The 17,493-nt window shown below is 46.4% G+C and overlaps 1 protein-coding gene across 2 annotated transcripts in view; it reads right to left on the minus strand.

The window, feature by feature from the left end:
* Nucleotides 1-17,493, minus strand: part of MATK (megakaryocyte-associated tyrosine kinase) — a 108,717-nt gene that overhangs the window by 13,222 nt on the left and 78,002 nt on the right. For both annotated transcript variants that reach the window (XM_078668449.1, XM_078668450.1), the window contains exons 9-11: nucleotides 15,332-15,416; nucleotides 6,532-6,605; nucleotides 3,344-3,539 (exon numbers count right to left, since the gene is read on the minus strand). In XM_078668449.1, coding sequence (XP_078524575.1) covers nucleotides 3,344-3,539; nucleotides 6,532-6,605; nucleotides 15,332-15,416 — 355 coding nt within the window. The remainder of the gene's footprint in view (nucleotides 1-3,343; nucleotides 3,540-6,531; nucleotides 6,606-15,331; nucleotides 15,417-17,493) is intronic.

The raw sequence follows: 17,493 nt of genomic DNA on the forward strand, positions 1-17,493 counted from the left end.
AGCTGAGTCGAATGCTGCACCCTTAGTCACCGTCTGCTGCATCCTAAGAGCTCTATGTGGCATCCTGCATCCTTACTCACCGTCTGCTGCCCGCTGCATCCTAAGAGCTCTATGTCGCATCCTGCTGCCTTAGTCACCGTCTGCTGTATCCTAACAGCTCTATGTTGCATCCTGCATCCTTAGTTACCGTCTGCTGTCGCTGCATCCTAAGAGTTCTATGTTGCATCCTGCATCCTTGGTCACCGTCTGCAGCATCCTAAGAGCTCTATGTCGCATCCTGCATCCTTAGTCACCGTCTACTGCCAGCTGCATCCTAAGAGCTCTATGTCGCTTCCTGCATCCTTAGTCACTGTCTGCTGCCCGCTGCATCCTAAGAGTTCTATGTCGCATCCTGCTGCCTTAGTCACCGTCTGCTGCCCGCTACATCCTAAGAGCTCTGTGGCATCCTGCATCCTTAGTCACCGTCTACTGCCAGCTGCATCCTAAGAGCTCTATGTCGCATCCTGCATCGTTAGTCACCGTCTACTGCCAGCTGCATCCTAAGAGCTCTATGTCGCTTCCTGCATCCTTAGTCACTGTCTGCTGCCCGCTGCATCCTAAGAGTTCTATGTCGCATCCTGCTGCCTTAGTCACCGTCTACTGCATCTTAAGAGCTCTATGTCGCATCCTGCATCCTAGTCACCGTCTACTGCCCTCTGCATCCTAAGAACAAAAATGTCGATGCAGATGACCAGATAGCTTTGTACACAACCTTGTGTGTGTTTATTCATTATGATTGTGCATTCAAGAGTACGTATAATACAATTTATAAAAAAACATTGTCATACACGGATAGACAAGACAAATATTTACACCTAACTTAACACAGAAATTCAGTCTGAATATACATATTCCGTGGTTATCTCTTGCCTGTTCCAACCACAGATTTGAAAACAATAGGCAGTGTTTATAAATTCTTTCTAAAAGTTCATAATCCACCAGGAGGTAGCAAGGGAAATGTATGGTTTAAGCAAAATATATGTCTGACAGGTTTTAGGCTTTCCCAACGTATTTAGAAAGTTAATCTTCTGTGAGCTCCTCCAAAGAAACACAGGTCCAGGGCCCGAATGCACAATGATAACGAATAAACTCACACAAGGTTGTGTTCACAAATATATGGTTATCTGCATCGACATTGTGTACAAAGACTCACAAAAATAATGTTGGTGAGTTGCAAAGAAATTAGTTTTGTTTTGCATATGTAAGTTAGTGTTATAAATTGATCGCTGCACTCCCCATTTTTCTGTGGTCAGTATATTAGAGCAGGAGTAGCGGTTGGTATAGGGTGCCCCTCTATTTACTTGGCATCCTAAGAGCGGCCTATCACATCCTGCGTGCACCGGCAAACAACCTTTACAACGCAACTTTTACATCGCAGAGCCTTTACAACGCAACCATTACAATGCAAACTATTACAACGCATTGCTCTGGGGGGCGCTCTAGGATAGGGAATAGGTTAATTTACTATCCAATAACCTTCCCTAGTGTCCACGGGGACTGGAGTTGGAATAGTAAATTAAACTATTCACTATCCAGCACCCCAAAGCACTATGCGTTGTAATGGACTGCGTTGTAATACTTGCGTTGTAAAGGCATGCGATGTAAAAGCATGCGTTGTAATGTCATACATCCGCGTGCACCCCACACTCTGTCACTTGCTGCATCCTTGCTACACTCCGCCCCATGATGCTCTTAACAATAGCATTTTGCATTCAGTACCATTATCTTCCACCGCTAGTATTCTGAGAATGCCCACGCATCAGGCCTCCTAACCCCATTATTCCCTCCCTGTGCATCCAAAGAACACAGTGCCACCTTGCGCACTCCCAACCTGATGCATTTCATGACAGCCACCTTCCTGTGGTATCTTATCTAGCCAACCCCTCCAGCATCCTAGCCACATTCTGTTGTCTGTCATCCAAGTAGTGCATTCTACGTACACTCTGCCAGGTGCTGCAACCCCACCACAGCCCGACACCTGCTGCATCCTATTATCGCTCTGTCATATCCTGCCTAGTACCCACAGTCAGACAACTGCTGTTTCCAGAAATCAGTCTGTCACATGCTACTTATGCACCAGAGTCTGTCGTCTCCTGCATGTTAAGAACACCCTGTCACATACTGCATGGTACCCACAGTCTGCCATTGCATTCTAAGATGACTGCCACATCCTGCGTGCCACCTACACTTTACCACTCGTTGCATGCTAAGTTCAGCCTGTCACATGCATCTTCTCAACCGCAGTCTGTATGCATCTTCTCAACCGCAGTAGTAGGGATGTAGCAAGTGTCAGACTGTTGCATGCTGCCCATCGCATGTCACCGTCTACATTCTAAGAACTCTAGAACTGTAACCTAACCATAGTGTGGCATCCCAGTAAGACAGTCACCTGTTGCCTATGCCACATCCGGACCAGAGGTCACTTCCTGCTACACAACAATTAGGGTTTGCTTCATCTGCATGCTAATCTGGGATTCAATTTGCTGAAGCTTCGCTACAATCATCAGAACCTTAAGTATTCTGGATCCCCCATAGGTTACATCCATGGAATACTTTCTTCGGCGGGCCAACAGAGTAGGAGTCGTCGGGGAAAGAACATTACACCATCCGCCTATTTCGAGTTGACTGTGTAATGCCTTTTCTTACTTCCTGTCTGTAACTGCCAGAAACAAACCTGGTCATGATGTACAGGAGAAAAACAACAATGACCCACCACACACACTGGGAGGAAATTCCCAGGCTTTGGAAGTCATTAGTTTTTTGTTTTTCAAAAACAAACTCTTGCTTTTGGGGAAAAACAGTCAGTAGGTTGATGTGCAGCCATTAAAATTGACGACAACTGTACACCAAGCTTATACTATATTGAAAGGAACCACCTTGACGGCGGTTCATTTCAACTTACCGAGCCAGGATTCATCTCTAAATTTGGTGGGTGGACTTTCAGGATGGCAGAGGTAATCCTCCATCATTCAGATGAACCCTAGTCCATCCACAAAAGTCTTCCAGCTGCTTCACAATACCCAATGTCTGGCACCTGCTGCATCACAATCACAACCACGACTTTAATCCGCTGCATCACAACCACAACTTTAATCCGCTGCACCTCATTGCAGTCTGTCAAATGCTGCACTACAATCACAACCTAGCTGGTGAATCTCATCGCAGACTCCGGCCTGTCACATAACAATCTCACCACTACCTGTTGCACCTCATCATAGTCTGCCAGCTGCGGCACCCTATCTTGAATCCACCAACACTTCTTGCATGGTCCCACTCTTTCTTGCCCCCACTTATCCTTACTCACATTATGCTTCAAAGCCTCAGGTGCCGTCCACTTCACTGGCAGTACGGTGCTATCCTGCTGCTTCGTGTCCACTCTGGCCATTCCAAAATCGCTAACTTTTGCTATGTTGTCCTCCGAGACGAGAATGTTGCGCGCGGCCAGGTCTCGGTGCACCAGCTTCTTGGACTCCAGATAGTCCATCCCTTCGGCGATGTTCCTTCAAGGAAGAGTCCACACATAGGAGAGGCCAAGCCAAAGCAGAATGTGGAGAAGAAGAATGTTGGAGAATATTATGAGTATCATTGTTCAGCTATTGTAGACATTGTCAAATGTCAAAGGTTCTTATATAGCGCCTTATCACCGCAAGGTCTCAAGGCGCTTGCTTTGGGAACCCGTCCTGGCTTTTTCCCTGTGAGATAACCCCTACTGGGCATCCCCAAGGTGAAAGCCAGGCATCCCGCCGCGGGGGGGCCATAGTGGAGATTAAGCAAGCTATTGCCCAGAGTTGCAGAGTGTGAACCCGTGATTAGAGTAGGCACCGAAGCGAGAATTATCGAGTCCGTGGACATTTGGGCTCAAGACCCTGCCGCGTCGGGAATTGAACCCTGGTCCCGGGTCTGACCTCTGCTTCAGGGTCTGCCTCCTCTATCCAGTGAGCCACACTTCTCCACTAGAGGAAGATATAATACCCTGGATGCTAACTGCAGGCAGGGGAGAAAACCATAAGAACACAGGCATGGCTGGGGAGTGAGCACTGGGACTGGCTAAAGGCAAAGACGAGGGAGTATCGAGCAGTACGATACACATTGGAAAAAGATCGGAAGGATGTTCTCTAAAGGGGGGTAGGCAGTGGTATGCTGTAAGATGGCTGTAAAAACTATTGCCATTGTTGAATATTTTTCTCAGCCACCCTGCTCTGCCTCTGCTTACATTATCTATATAACATAAAAAAGGACACCAATGGCCCCATTTAGAGTTTGGTGGAAAGGTTTTCCATCATAAACGAGAACGAGTACCCTGAGTAGGACTGGGACAGAAAATCAACGCAGGCACCAACATAAAAGCTGTATAAGTGTTCTGCAAGATATGTATGTATTTGTGGCTGATGCAGACAATAATTGTGGTACTATCAGGCAAATCAACACTAAAAACCAGACCATAAAACAGACCCACAAGCAGCCCAAAAAATGGCCCACACACCGACCTTTCAGACCAGCCCTTCGGGCATTGCCAGATTTCCTGAATGGCCAGTCCAACCCTGGGAGAACTCTGTCTGCCAAACTGTTGGTCCACCTGCTCTTTTGAGAGTCGGCTGGACTGCAAGCTTTCCATCGTCAGTACCCCTTTGGCTCCATCAACGGACAGCATAGAGCTGCCACCTGACCGAGTGTTGGCCATCTGAGTAGAGCATCACACGCCCGCCCTATAAAGGGCTATCGTTCTGATGTCCTTCTTTTCTGTTTGTCACTGCCAGGAAAAACCTAGCGGTAATGAACAAAAAAATAAAAATAATGACCACTGCACCCAGTGAATAAACTCCCTGGGTGTTTCTGTGTAAAAACTCACCCTTTGGGTGTTTGTTTTTGAAAAACAAAAAGTGGGTGGACATGGTCAAAACCAAGGGTGCCTATCCACCAAGCTTTTTGTACCTAGGAGTAACTGCCTCCTCTGAAAGTACAGAGATCACTGCTGGACTGACGGTGACCTCTCAATTTGGAAGCCTGTATTTTCTCAGGGTGGGGGATGTAATGTTCCCCATCACCCTGTGTGACCGCCCACTGCCTGCTAGACTTTACATTGGGCTTTGAGCTTTCTTTTGTGATGCTGTCTCGATAAGACAGGTAATCTCAAGCATTACTAGGTGTTGTAATATGATTAGAAAAGCACCCCGAATAACGTTTGGGACTTGTGCCCCACAAAACTTCTGTCAAGCCTGCATTGTAGAGGTTCTTTATGTCCACCAGCGACACCCATTTTTAGCAGTCCTAGTTTTGTGGACTTGATGCACCCATACACTCAGTTGTGGCTTGGCCATGTTGAGACCATGGACATGTACTGGGGTAGCCGGAGATCACAACTGCTAACCCTTGCTAGCCATTAGGTATTGCGATGTTGCGGGCCCTATGCCCACAACCTAAATTAGTTATGACACATACACTATTACTTTGGAGTTAGAACTGGTCCTAGGCATGTGCGCCCGGCCTCTTTTATTGCAAGAGTCACCTGACTTGTGACGCCCATGATGGATGGGTGTGGGGTGGTGGGTGTAAGCGCAGCCCCTAGGAAGGGACCGCTACATGGCGTGTCCAGCAGGTCACTACAGGTACCAGTAGCAATGTCCTTACCACCCCTGGTCTCAGAGTTTCTTAAGACAGAGGCAGGAACATAGAGTAAAGTTGGCAGTAAGAGCCATGTTGACTTTATTGCAGTTTTCAGCTCACCAGAAAATAGGAGGTTGTTGAGTGTTTTGAGTGGGACAAAGGATCAATCCTAAGAGCCGATATAGGGTGTGATGTTTTCGGGACAGCAGGATTATTAAGGCATTTTCCAAGAACATCTGCACATAATTATCTTGCAATTGGGGTTTCTGATGGAGGTCTTTTCATCAGGGAATTAAACTAATTCTCATCTCATAAACACTGCACATGGGTGGCCACTGCCACCATACATGACAGTCAGGGAGTTTGGCGTCTAATTCTCTCAACTCCGCCTAGCTTCTCTCACTGGACCTTGCCTTCCAAGATTTTCTTGACTCGCCTAGGACTTATTGGTACCTTGCCCTGTTGAGATCAGACACAAATGGGTGGCTAGCAAGAGGCGCCACAGGCTGGTAACATCTGCGGATCCATCGTTATGGGAACCGCATTAAGCAGTAGACATGGAAGAGAGATGTGATTTCTAAAATGGCAACACAAAATGACCTTTCCATGATCTTATGGTCTAAGAAGGTCTGGTAGACAGGCCATTCTTTGCATACTGCACATGACATGGCTCTCTTCAGACAAGCCCTATACCCCAGCAATCATATATTCTGTTGTACCGGGTTTGACTGAACACTCCACAGTCAGTGCATCACACACATAAGCAGCACAATAAGATGTCGGAAAGTGTGATGCATTAAAACTTTTTTCATCATTTCAAGTGTGCAGAGGGGAGACTGAAGAGGAGAGGAGACTTCTCAAAGGAGCTGGAAAATTAAAAATACTCACAGTGAAAACTCCAGGAGCTGCCTGTTGTGTATCACAGAGCGCCCGCGAGTCCGCAGGAAGTTCACCAGGTTTCCCTGTGAGCGATGCAAGGATAAAAAAGAGTAGGAGTTAGGAATGGAGGAGAGGGGGCCATATTAGTACCTTAGGGTGACGGTGTAGGCAGGGGTCTCAGGTGATGTCTGCTGATAAGTGCCCCCTATACAAAGCTCATTTCCTGGGTACGCCACATGCTGCAGCAAGCATTACTGTGACCATGTGTGGGTTGGTTCTTGCTGGTGAGTGTGCAGTAATCTAGCCATATAGTCAATTCTTGGATTTTTACTGTTAAAATTCATAAAAGGTGCATCAGTTCTCCTGCGGAACAAAGGGACCTGTGTCATTCTCAATGTTTGGACCCACTTCAGGGAGTCTTGAAAGTCACTCCTGTCCCATCAGGTAGATTTGGAAGACATTTACGGCCAATTCAGCTAGATCTTGAGCAAATACTTGGGTGCCAGGAACTGCTTCATTTGAAGATCCTTTGACTGTGCCACTCTGCCCTCCATGGGTCTCCCTCACAATTCCACCTGAGCTATGCTCTCTGACCGTCGCACATCCAGGTCTGGCTAGATGTCGTTTACAACCTCAGATAGTCAGATCTACCAGCGTCGTGCGTACTCTTGGATGCCCGGCTCTGCTGAAATCTCTCATGCAGCTGCTTAATTTTCTCAAATTTCCCTTACCCGCTCACACAGGATCTCTTAACATGTTCACACACGTATTGCAGTCAAAGGGTCATAGCTCCTTACATACCTAGTTGTGTTAAGATCCCTCGAATGCTATCAGAGGCAAGAACTGCTCATTTCTGCCAAACACCCTCAGGCACCTTGTTCTTCTGATCCATCATATGCCCTCAGAGTTCTGCTAGGAACCCCTATCTTACCCTGTGATATCCAGTCTGCTAAGACCTCTCTTATATACAGCAACACCCACTTCTGCTAAGTACCCTCTTATACCCCGAACACCCAGTTTTGATAAGATGCCCCCAATAATTTGAAACACTTGTTATGCTAAGAACCCTCTTATACCCTCAAACTCCCATAACTTCTTACAATCTGAAACACCAACTTCTGCTAAGATCCTCTTATGCTTGGAAGTACCGAGTTATGCTATACCCTGCAACACCCAGTTCTGCTACGAAGCCTCTTACACTCTGCAACACTGAATTATGCTAATACCTCTCTTATAAGAGTTAGGCCAAGATAGATCTTCTATACACTGCAACACCCAGTTCTGCTAAAGTCCCTCTTATATTCTGCAACACCCGGTTCTGCTATAATCCCTCTTATATACCTACAACACACAGTTTTGCTGAGATAGCTCTTATACTCTGAAAGACCCAGGTATGCTTAGATACCTCTTATACCCTCAACACCTATATCTGCTATGATCCCGCTTATACTCTGAAACAGCCAGTTCGGCTAATATCCCTCATGTACTCAGCAGCACCCAGTTATGCTAAGTTCTCCAGTATTAGGGGTGTCTTTCATAGATTCACATGCCTGAATCATTCCCCGTCGTCGGAGTGGGAGTCCCACGGTACATAAAAAAGCAATAAAATGCTATAAATATATAGTAATACCAATAGAAATGAACCAGGAAGTAAAACAGCCAATGGTACAGTAGGCAAAAACTTCCCATCTATGACTATCATAGTCATTTTGTATAGTCCAAACTACAGCCAATCAGGCGCCAGCACCCACCAGAATGTTCTCCCCAGAGGCTCAGGCTCTCAGATTTTCTACCGCACGTCGTGTGAAGGGAGTCTCCCTGAGCTCTGCTCAGTTTTTCTAACTTCTAACTTCATCTGTGTCTTCTCTTCAGGATGTCTTCAAAGAAATCTCTCTTCAGAGCCTGTGACTGCTGTGGTAAGCCTCGGCTTTTTGAGAAGGATCCACACAAAAAGTGTATCTATTGTCTCTACCCAGACCACCAGGCCTCTGATTGTAATATCTGCAGAACCATGCCTCAGAAGACTCTCAGAGATAGAGAGGGTCGTTTACTGCTGTGGTTGAAGAGGCTAAAGGATTCTTCTAATCCTGTTTCTGAAGTAGGCAGTGTCACCTCTGCTTCCACTTCAGCCTCCAGGAAGAGATCTGCGCCTGAGGGAATGTCATCTTCCAAGGCTAAACTGCCTAAAAAACAACCACCTGCTAAAGGACTGGATCAACCTTCCACTTCTCAGGCTGTCCCCACCTCCAGGGGCATGGAAGGCGCTTCTGCTTCCTCAAAGGGGAAAAAACTCAAGCTTCCCCTATCTTCTGACAGGATGTTACCACAGAATTCATCTCCGCCTCCTGTGAAGTCTTCTTCAGCTTCCTCGTCGACGAGAACGACGACTTCAGTGACATCTACGGTAACATTTTCATCTCCTAAACCTAGTATGGTTATGTCCTCGTCTACGGCATCTCCAACGATGGTTTTTGTTTCTGTGAGGCCTATTTCGTCGACGTCCGTCGTCGACGCCTCGTCGTCGACGCCTTTAAAGGCTTTACCGCCGACGAAAAAGACTCCGTCGACGAGCTCGTCGTCAGGCTCTACGCCGTCGACGAAAATAACACCGTCGACGAGGAGTGACTCGTCCACGAAGACGGTCCCGTCGACGAGGAGTGTCCCGTCGACGAAGGGTGTCCCGTCGACGAAGGGTGTCCCGTCGACGAAGAGTGTCCCGTCGACGAAGAGTGTCCCGTCGACGAAGAGTGTCCCGTCGACGAAGAGTGTCCCGTCGACGATGGGTGTCCCGTCGACGAAAACTGTCCCGTCGACGACGAGTGTCCCGTCGACGAAAGGTCTCCCGTCGACGACGAGTGTCCCGTCGACGACGACTATTTCGTTGCCGAAAAGTGTCCCGTCGACGAGAGGTGATCCGTCGACGACAAATCCATCGGAAGTTAACCCTCCGACGACGCCGCAGTTATCCTCATGCACGGCACTACAGGTGTGGTCTCCGTCGACGGTGTTTTTAACACCACGCCAAGCAGCAGAACAACTGCGCAACACTGTAATGAGGCTTTCACCCCTGCGTGTTTCACCTCACAAGGTGTCCTCTGAAGTCCCAGACCAACTACTGGATTCTGACAGTGACAATGAGATGGTCCAGAATACTTTTGGACAAGCCACTAGTCCATCGGAGTTACATATTAAACTTCAAGATGATGAATATGAGGATCCTCACTCTCCTGCTGACGTATCGATGCCTGTCACTACCCCTGTTGCTCAAGTGCCTTTGGATTTAATATCCAACTTACAATTTATGCTGGACGATTACTATCGGAGGTTTCCACCTTCGGAATCGGCAGGTTCTGGACAAGCAACTCCAATTTCGGAAACGCCTCCTCCCGTGCTCCCATCGGTGTGCCCACCTTCGCACCCACAACCTGCTCACGAAGAGGACCCGCAATCCTCGGAAGATGACGACCAACGGGAAGAAGGAGAAGTGGATGATTTATCGGAGTGGGAGGACTATCAGGTCCAATCTCCTTCAACATCTCCTCAGACTGCGTCGGCCTCCCCTCCTGTTGATGTAGCAAATTTTCACTTGCTGATGGAGCGTGCAACCGCACGTTTTCATATGAAAATGGAGCATACTCAACAAGAATGTTTCCTTTACGATTTTAAAGATCAGCCCAGACGACAAATTAGGACAATACCCATTGTGGAATTCATCTGGAAGGAAGGTGTTAAGGTGATGTCAACGCCGGCTTCCATTCCTCCAGTCTTGCCAAGAATTGATAAGAAATATTCAGAAAAGGGCCAGAAATCCGTCCTCTGCAGTTACGGCGCCGCCGGATAGAGATGGCAGACGCCTAGACTCAATAGGAAAACGAGTTTCCACCATGGCTGCAACGACTGTCCGTGCTGCCAACGCATTAGCCATCTTAGGTCGTTACGACCGTCAAATGTGGTCTGACATCTCACCATTTATCGATCTACTCCCTGAGCCATCCAAGGCGGAGGCACTCCAGATTCTCAATGAAGGTCAAAGGACCTCTGAAGAGATAATTGATTCAGCTGTTGATATGGCATCTACAGGTTTTCGCCAATTAGCAGGGGCTGCGGTTCTCCGTAGACAGGGGTGGTTACGTTCCACTGCCTTCAGACAGGAAGTACAAAACCGAGTTCTAGACATGCCATTTGATGGCGAATATTTATTCGGCCCCAAGGTAGAGGAGGCCTTACAGACTATCAAGAAGGATACCGAAACGGCCAAATCCTTAGGCACTCTACAATTTCACAAGCCGCCCTTTCGAGGAGCGAGAGGACGAGGAACGTCCTTCAATAGAGGTGGATACCAGCAACAACATCAACAATCCTCATACCGTCAGGGTAATCAGCGCTACCAAAATCAGCGCTACCAGTCTTATGGGCAGAAAAGATCTCAATACACCCCAAACAGGGGTAAGGCTACCTACCGCGGCAAGGACAAGCGACAATGATATTTTTCACCTGCCACCACCGTCTTTCCACCCTCTCAAAAGACTTGGCGGAAGAATCTCCAAATTTTACTCCAATTGGCAGTCGATAACAACGGACAAATGGGTCCTGGATATTGTCGCCAGGGGCCATGCCCTAGAATTCGAAAAATTTCCCCCAAATGTACCGCCAAAGGGCCCGCCTCCAGCTCACCTGAAGGAGCTGCTTACCCAAATCAAAATGATGATACAAAAAGGAGCTATCGAGAGCGTTCCTCAGAGGATGAGAGGACTAGGATTTTACTCCAGGTTCTTCCTGATCAGAAAGAAGAACGGGGAGTGGCGCCCGATCCTCGATCTTCGTGCATTAAACAAATATCTAAGGAAATTGACGTTCCGGATGCTCTCTCTTCAAGAAATTTTGCATCTTCTAACAGCAGGAGATTGCATGGTCACCCTAGACCTCCAAGATGCATATTTCCACATCCCCATCCTACCTCGCCACAGGAAATTCCTTCGCTTCAGGGTGGCTGGCAGGGACTACCAATTCAAAGTCCTTCCTTTTGGACTACGGTCAGCTCCAAGAGTTTTTACGAAGGTTTTAGCTCCAGTAGCTGCGCACCTCCGGCTGGAGGGAATACAAATTTTCCCATATCTGGACGATTGCCTTATAAAGGCCAATTCTCATGGCACTGTTCAACGTCACCTTCACCAGTGTCTCCACCTGTTTCAGTCTCTAGGCCTGACAATAAATTTCTCCAAATCCCAAATGCAATCGTCTCAAAGAATAGCATTCTTAGGAGCAATGTTGGACACTCACAAATGCAAAGCTTTCGTCTCCAAGGAGAGACAAATGAAGATAAGTCGGCTAGCACAAGATCTCATGCAAAGAAAGTCAGTTTCTGTCCGACTATACAAATCCTTTCTGGGGATGGCATCGGCTTGTATTCCATTACTTCCAAATTGCCGGCTTCAAATGAGGCCGCTGCAGGAGGAACTAGCCCTGCAGTGGCAACAGGTTTCAGGCACTTTCGAGGACCTCATTCAAATCACACCACTCATGAAGGAGTCTCTTCTGTGGTGGACACAGAGGTGTCATCTCAGTCAGGGTCATGCGTTCCTTCAAGAACCACCAAGTCTCACCATCACTACAGATGCATCCCTCGAGGGCTGGGGGGCTCATCTGCAAGGCCTCACGATCAGTGGCAAATGGACTGTGCAACAGAAACTGTGGCACATCAATCGTTTGGAACTGAGAGCCATTTTTCTTGCCCTCAAGGCGTTTTGTGCCATCATTCAGAACACCAATGTGTTGATAAGAACAGACAACACAACAAGTATGCACTACGTCAACAAACAGGGAGGAACTCGATCTCTTCTCCTGTCTCAAGAGGCGCAGGAATTATGGACATGGGCTCTTCACCACAATGTACAGTTGCATGCGGTGCATGTTCCGGGAACGGAAAACGTCCTTGCGGATGCACTCAGCAGGACAACAATCACCTACCACGAATGGGAGCTTCACCAGAACACAGTGGACCACATCTTTCATCAGTGGGGTTGGCCAGACCTGGACCTATTTGCGACAAGTACCAACAGCAAATGCCTGAGCTTCGCCAGCTGGCACCCCCACAAGAATTCTCTGGGGAATGCATTCTCCCTCGATTGGTCCATGAGGTTTGCGTACGCTTTCCCACCGATTCCGTTAGTCCCCAAGGTTCTGCGGAAGATGAGGAAGGAACCTTGCCGACTGATCCTGATCGCGCCCAGATGGCCGCGCCAGTATTGGTTTACGGAGCTCCTCCTACTATCAGAGAGCAAACCAATTCAGTTACATCCAATCCCGAACTTGCTCAGTGTTCAGGAAGGTCAAGTCTTCCATCCGGACCCAGCATCGCTGAGATTAGCGGCTTGGCTCCTGAACACCATGAGTTTGCACACTTGAACATCCCAGCAGACTGTAAAGAGGTGTTGGCCAAAGCTAGAGCACCCGCAACCATCAAGACTTACAGTCTCAAATGGAAACGTTTCTGTATCTGGTGCCGTTCAGCAGGTGTTCACCCCTTTTTGGCAAAGCCTGAGGAAATTCTTCCTTTTTTCTTGCAGTTGGCACGAACAGGTCTGTCCCATGCTACTTTGAAGGTATTTCTGGCTGCAATATCCAGATATCGACAGGATGGGTCCAATTCTCTGTATTCATCAAGAATTATCCAACAGTTCTTTAAAGGCCTCTTTAGAATGTTCCCTCCAGTACGTCGTCCACCTCCTTTGTGGCATCTGAATGTGGTCCTGGGTCAACTCATGCGTCACCCATTTGAGCCCATCCATCGAGCTGACTTGAAGTATCTTTCGTGGAAGGTATCACTGCTTTTAGCCTTAACATCCGCCAAGAGAGTTAGTGATATCCAAGCTTTCACTGTTCATCATCCTTTCCTCCAATTCACTAGCGATTCTGTCATACTTCGCACAAATCCCAAATACATTCCTAAAGTACCTTCGGATTTTCATCTGAACGAACCTGTTGTTCTTAAGTCATTTTTTCCAGACCCGCAAACTCCTGCGGAAAGAGCTTTACACTCGCTTGACATTAGAAGATGTCTTAAATTCTATCTACAAAGAACTTCTGCTGTACGCACCTCTGACCAGTTGTTCATTACCTACGGTGCGATTCGTAAAGGGCAGGCAGTATCAAAACAGACTATTGCAAGATGGATATCTGCTGCCATTGCCTTTTGCCATGCACAGGCTGGGAGACCTTTACCATCTGCGCCCAGAGCGCACTCTACAAGAGCAGTCTCCTCATCTACGGCCTTATTCGCTGGAGTCCCACTTCAGCAGATCTGCAAGGCGGCGACTTGGGCGAGTCGCCATACCTTTACCAGACATTACTGTCTAGAGTCCATCAGCGAGGCTGATACTTCTGTGGGTCGAGCTGTTCTACGGAATCTGTTTCATTAAGGTGAGCCTCTGTTTCCCACCTCCTTGTTTTCTGCTGTCAGACGCTTCTTATGTTATGTTTTCACATATTTTCTTGATTGCATTATGTTATGCTTTATATGATATGTGTTTATTCACTTTGCATTGTTATTTGCATTACTAGCTGACAAGCTGGGTGTTATGAGCGTCTGTTCAGCAAAGATATGTACTGCTAGCTACTCTGATTCAGGCATGTGAATCTATGAAAGACACCCCTAATACTGGAGAAGAACAATAGTTACTTACCTGTAATCTGTGGTTCTCCAGTATTGGTGTCTTTCATAGATTCACATGCAACCCGCCCACCTCCCCTCAGAGGCTTTCTAGGCTATTATGGTTTACCTTCACTCCTTGCGAGAAAATCTGAGAGCCTGAGCCTCTGGGGAGAACATTCTGGTGGGTGCTGGCGCCTGATTGGCTGTAGTTTGGACTATACAAAATGACTATGATAGTCATAGATGGGAAGTTTTTGCCTACTGTACCATTGGCTGTTTTACTTCCTGGTTCATTTCTATTGGTATTACTATATATTTATAGCATTTTATTGCTTTTTTATGTACCGTGGGACTCCCACTCCGACGACGGGGAATGATTCAGGCATGTGAATCTATGAAAGACACCAATACTGGAGAACCACAGATTACAGGTAAGTAACTATTGTTCATCCCTCCTATACCCCTGAATGCCTAGATTATGCCAAAATACATCTTAAAGAGTGCAATGCCCAGTTATGCTAAGAGGACTCTTATAGTCTGAAATGTAATCTAATGCTAAGCTCCCTTCTTATATACTGCAACACCCAGTGCTGTTTCTATCACTCTTACATACTGCAACGCCTCAGTCTGCTTTTACCTCTCTTATACCCTTAGATACAGAGTTCTGCTAGGATCCCCTATTATATCCTCAGATACTCGGTTCTGTGAAGATCCCACGTGTACCCTAAAACAACCAGTTCTGCTAATATCTCTCTTATTCGGTCAGACGCCCACTTCTGTTCAGATTCGTCTTATACTCTCAGACACCCAGGTCTGATTTGATCCCTGTTATCCCTTCATTCGCCTAGTCCAGCTGTGATCTCTGTAATGCCTTCAGACACACATCTGCTAAGATCTGTCAGATATGAATATCTTTTAAAGTCTCCTCTACTTTCAGTGGCTCAGCTCTGTGAAGATGTCATAATGGACAGACAGCCAGCTCTCCCTTCCTCAGACAGAATCTCTCTTCTGCACTTGAATGCCCAGTATGGCAGGGACTCTCTTACAAACTCAAGGAGGCTTAGTACACCTACAATCTCCCTTGCACCAACTCACACTTGCTGATGCCTTGGTGTCCCATCCCCACCCTCCCCTCGCGCCCCAGCCCACCGCTCTCACCTTACTCATGTATTCCATCACAATATACAGCCCGTTGTGCAGGATCACGCCCAGAAGTCGCACCAGGTTTTTGTGTTGCACTTTCCTGTAGATGAAAAAACAGATCAGACTATATTCCAGGGCAAAATTCATCTGCTTTTGAAATAGGGTCCAGTAGGGAAAGAGAAGGAACTTCCCAAGGTTCATGCCCAGCAATCCTAGCACACACCTGTGTGTTCAGTAAGATGGACTTCTTTCATCATTTGAGGGTTTAATCAAAATTAGAGTCCTTCTAAGTGCACACTCTTAGTTCATCAACAAATAAGATCCTTTCCCCCTTTTGCATGCACACAGGAAGCCTTAAGCTTGCTTTCTCTTTCGGATTCAAAAGCACAAATTAATGAGCTGCGTCTCTTGTTGCAAAGTTATTAGTCCACCTTGCAGTGGTAATTAATTCATAAAATATTCATAATCTTTGGTAACCCAACTCATTTGGTTTTATTCGCTTAGTTTTATTTGTAAACAAATACTTCCAGAATGATTTAAAACTGTTGCCTAAGTGCATTTCGGTGGTGAACCTCTATATCACGTGGGTCTTGATTGCAAAGTTACGTCAAGTTGAGTACGCAATGACCCCGGTGTGGACGCGGGTCTGCAGCGCAAAGCCGACTGCTAGTTGCGCGACTTGGAGACACCCCTCATTGACTGATTTTTTACAAATATTTCATAAGAGAAGACTCGTTATATTTGGTATTTTAGTCCACTCTATGTAGTTGTCCAGGTCTTACAAAGGAAAACCTTAAAAGTTCACTCACAATAAATTTTAGTTACGCGGGCTGATGATAATACTCAGTGCGTTGCTCACCTATCCCAAAAACCATGGGTTCCTAGAAGGTACACCTGAAATTCCAGAGCATTCACTGAGCTCTTGTGAACCAGCAGTGAAATTATGTGAAATCAAAAGATATGGGAAGCCTTTCCTGGTCCCTACACTTAGTAGCAGGTACCGAGAAGCTGCACGAAGAGAAACTCAGGACTTAGGAGTAATACATTCATCAATACTTAGAGAAAATTCTGATTTTAAAGCGGTCTAGAGTAAATCTACTGTTCCTTACTGTTAACTCTGACCTGCACATTACACCGCAGGGGCAGGACCACCCACAAGGTTAAGGAAAAAGAACAAATTAATTCCCAAAAAACCTGTTCTTACTTGTAAACATCTGTCTCAGTTATAAAGTGGAGTAATGCGCTAACGCTGTAATAGCATACACACAATTCATTTTGGTTACACATTCAATACAATACCAGAAGTCAAACAGGAGAGCTATGTTTTTAGTGATAATGGATTTTAAAACCTACATTTGAAACAAGTATAAAGAGATTGTTCAGATGAAACATGCAAAGGCACAACTTGAAGTCTAGTTTCTTTCACAAAGCGAAAAAATCGCTCACGGTGTCTTACATTTGACCACTCCACCGATACACCTACCCTTAAACGGCGCTGGCAGATGTGAAGAGTAGGATGCTTGACTATTTGGCTTCAGGTAGAGGTGGAGCAGAGCCATCTTTGTATTTGTATTTTAAAATTTCACTCTGGCAAGTTCAAAGTTTTTCTGGGGCCAGGTCAAAACTTTCTGCACAAACAATTGTTTTGAAGTAAAAAAAAAAAAATCCAGGAAAAGAGAAATTACAGTAGTTGCAGTATCTGGCACTATGTTGTGGCATAGCTGAGCTCTTTGACTAATCATTAGGAAGAAATATGGATTGAGATCCGTGTTTTTGACTGGTTCCCCTTGATTGCTTAGTATAGATGTGGTTGGCATTAAGGGGTTCCTATAGGCAATGCGAAATTTAGGTATGATCAACTCTGTAGGGCAATTTGTAGTAATTAAATTTATTATTTTAAGGAGGGCAAATATTTTTAGTTTAAATGTGATATTTTATTACGAATTTATTGTAGTGTGAAATCTCTGTATGTGATGTTATTGTGCCTTCATGGTCAATATTGACTGAATAAAGATGTTGATGATGATGACTCATCATTAAGAAACCAGACAGGCTTGCTTCAGAATCCATATCAGTGAAAATGTTTTGTTCTGGGAACTGAGGGCCCTGAAAAAACGTTAGGCATGGAGAATAACGCCTCCCCTGCTCCCCGCGCCCCCTTCTGACCGACATGGTTA

The sequence above is a fragment of the Lissotriton helveticus genome, chromosome 12, assembly GCF_964261635.1.
Source record: "Lissotriton helveticus chromosome 12, aLisHel1.1, whole genome shotgun sequence".
NCBI classification, from domain to species: domain Eukaryota; kingdom Metazoa; phylum Chordata; class Amphibia; order Caudata; family Salamandridae; genus Lissotriton; species Lissotriton helveticus.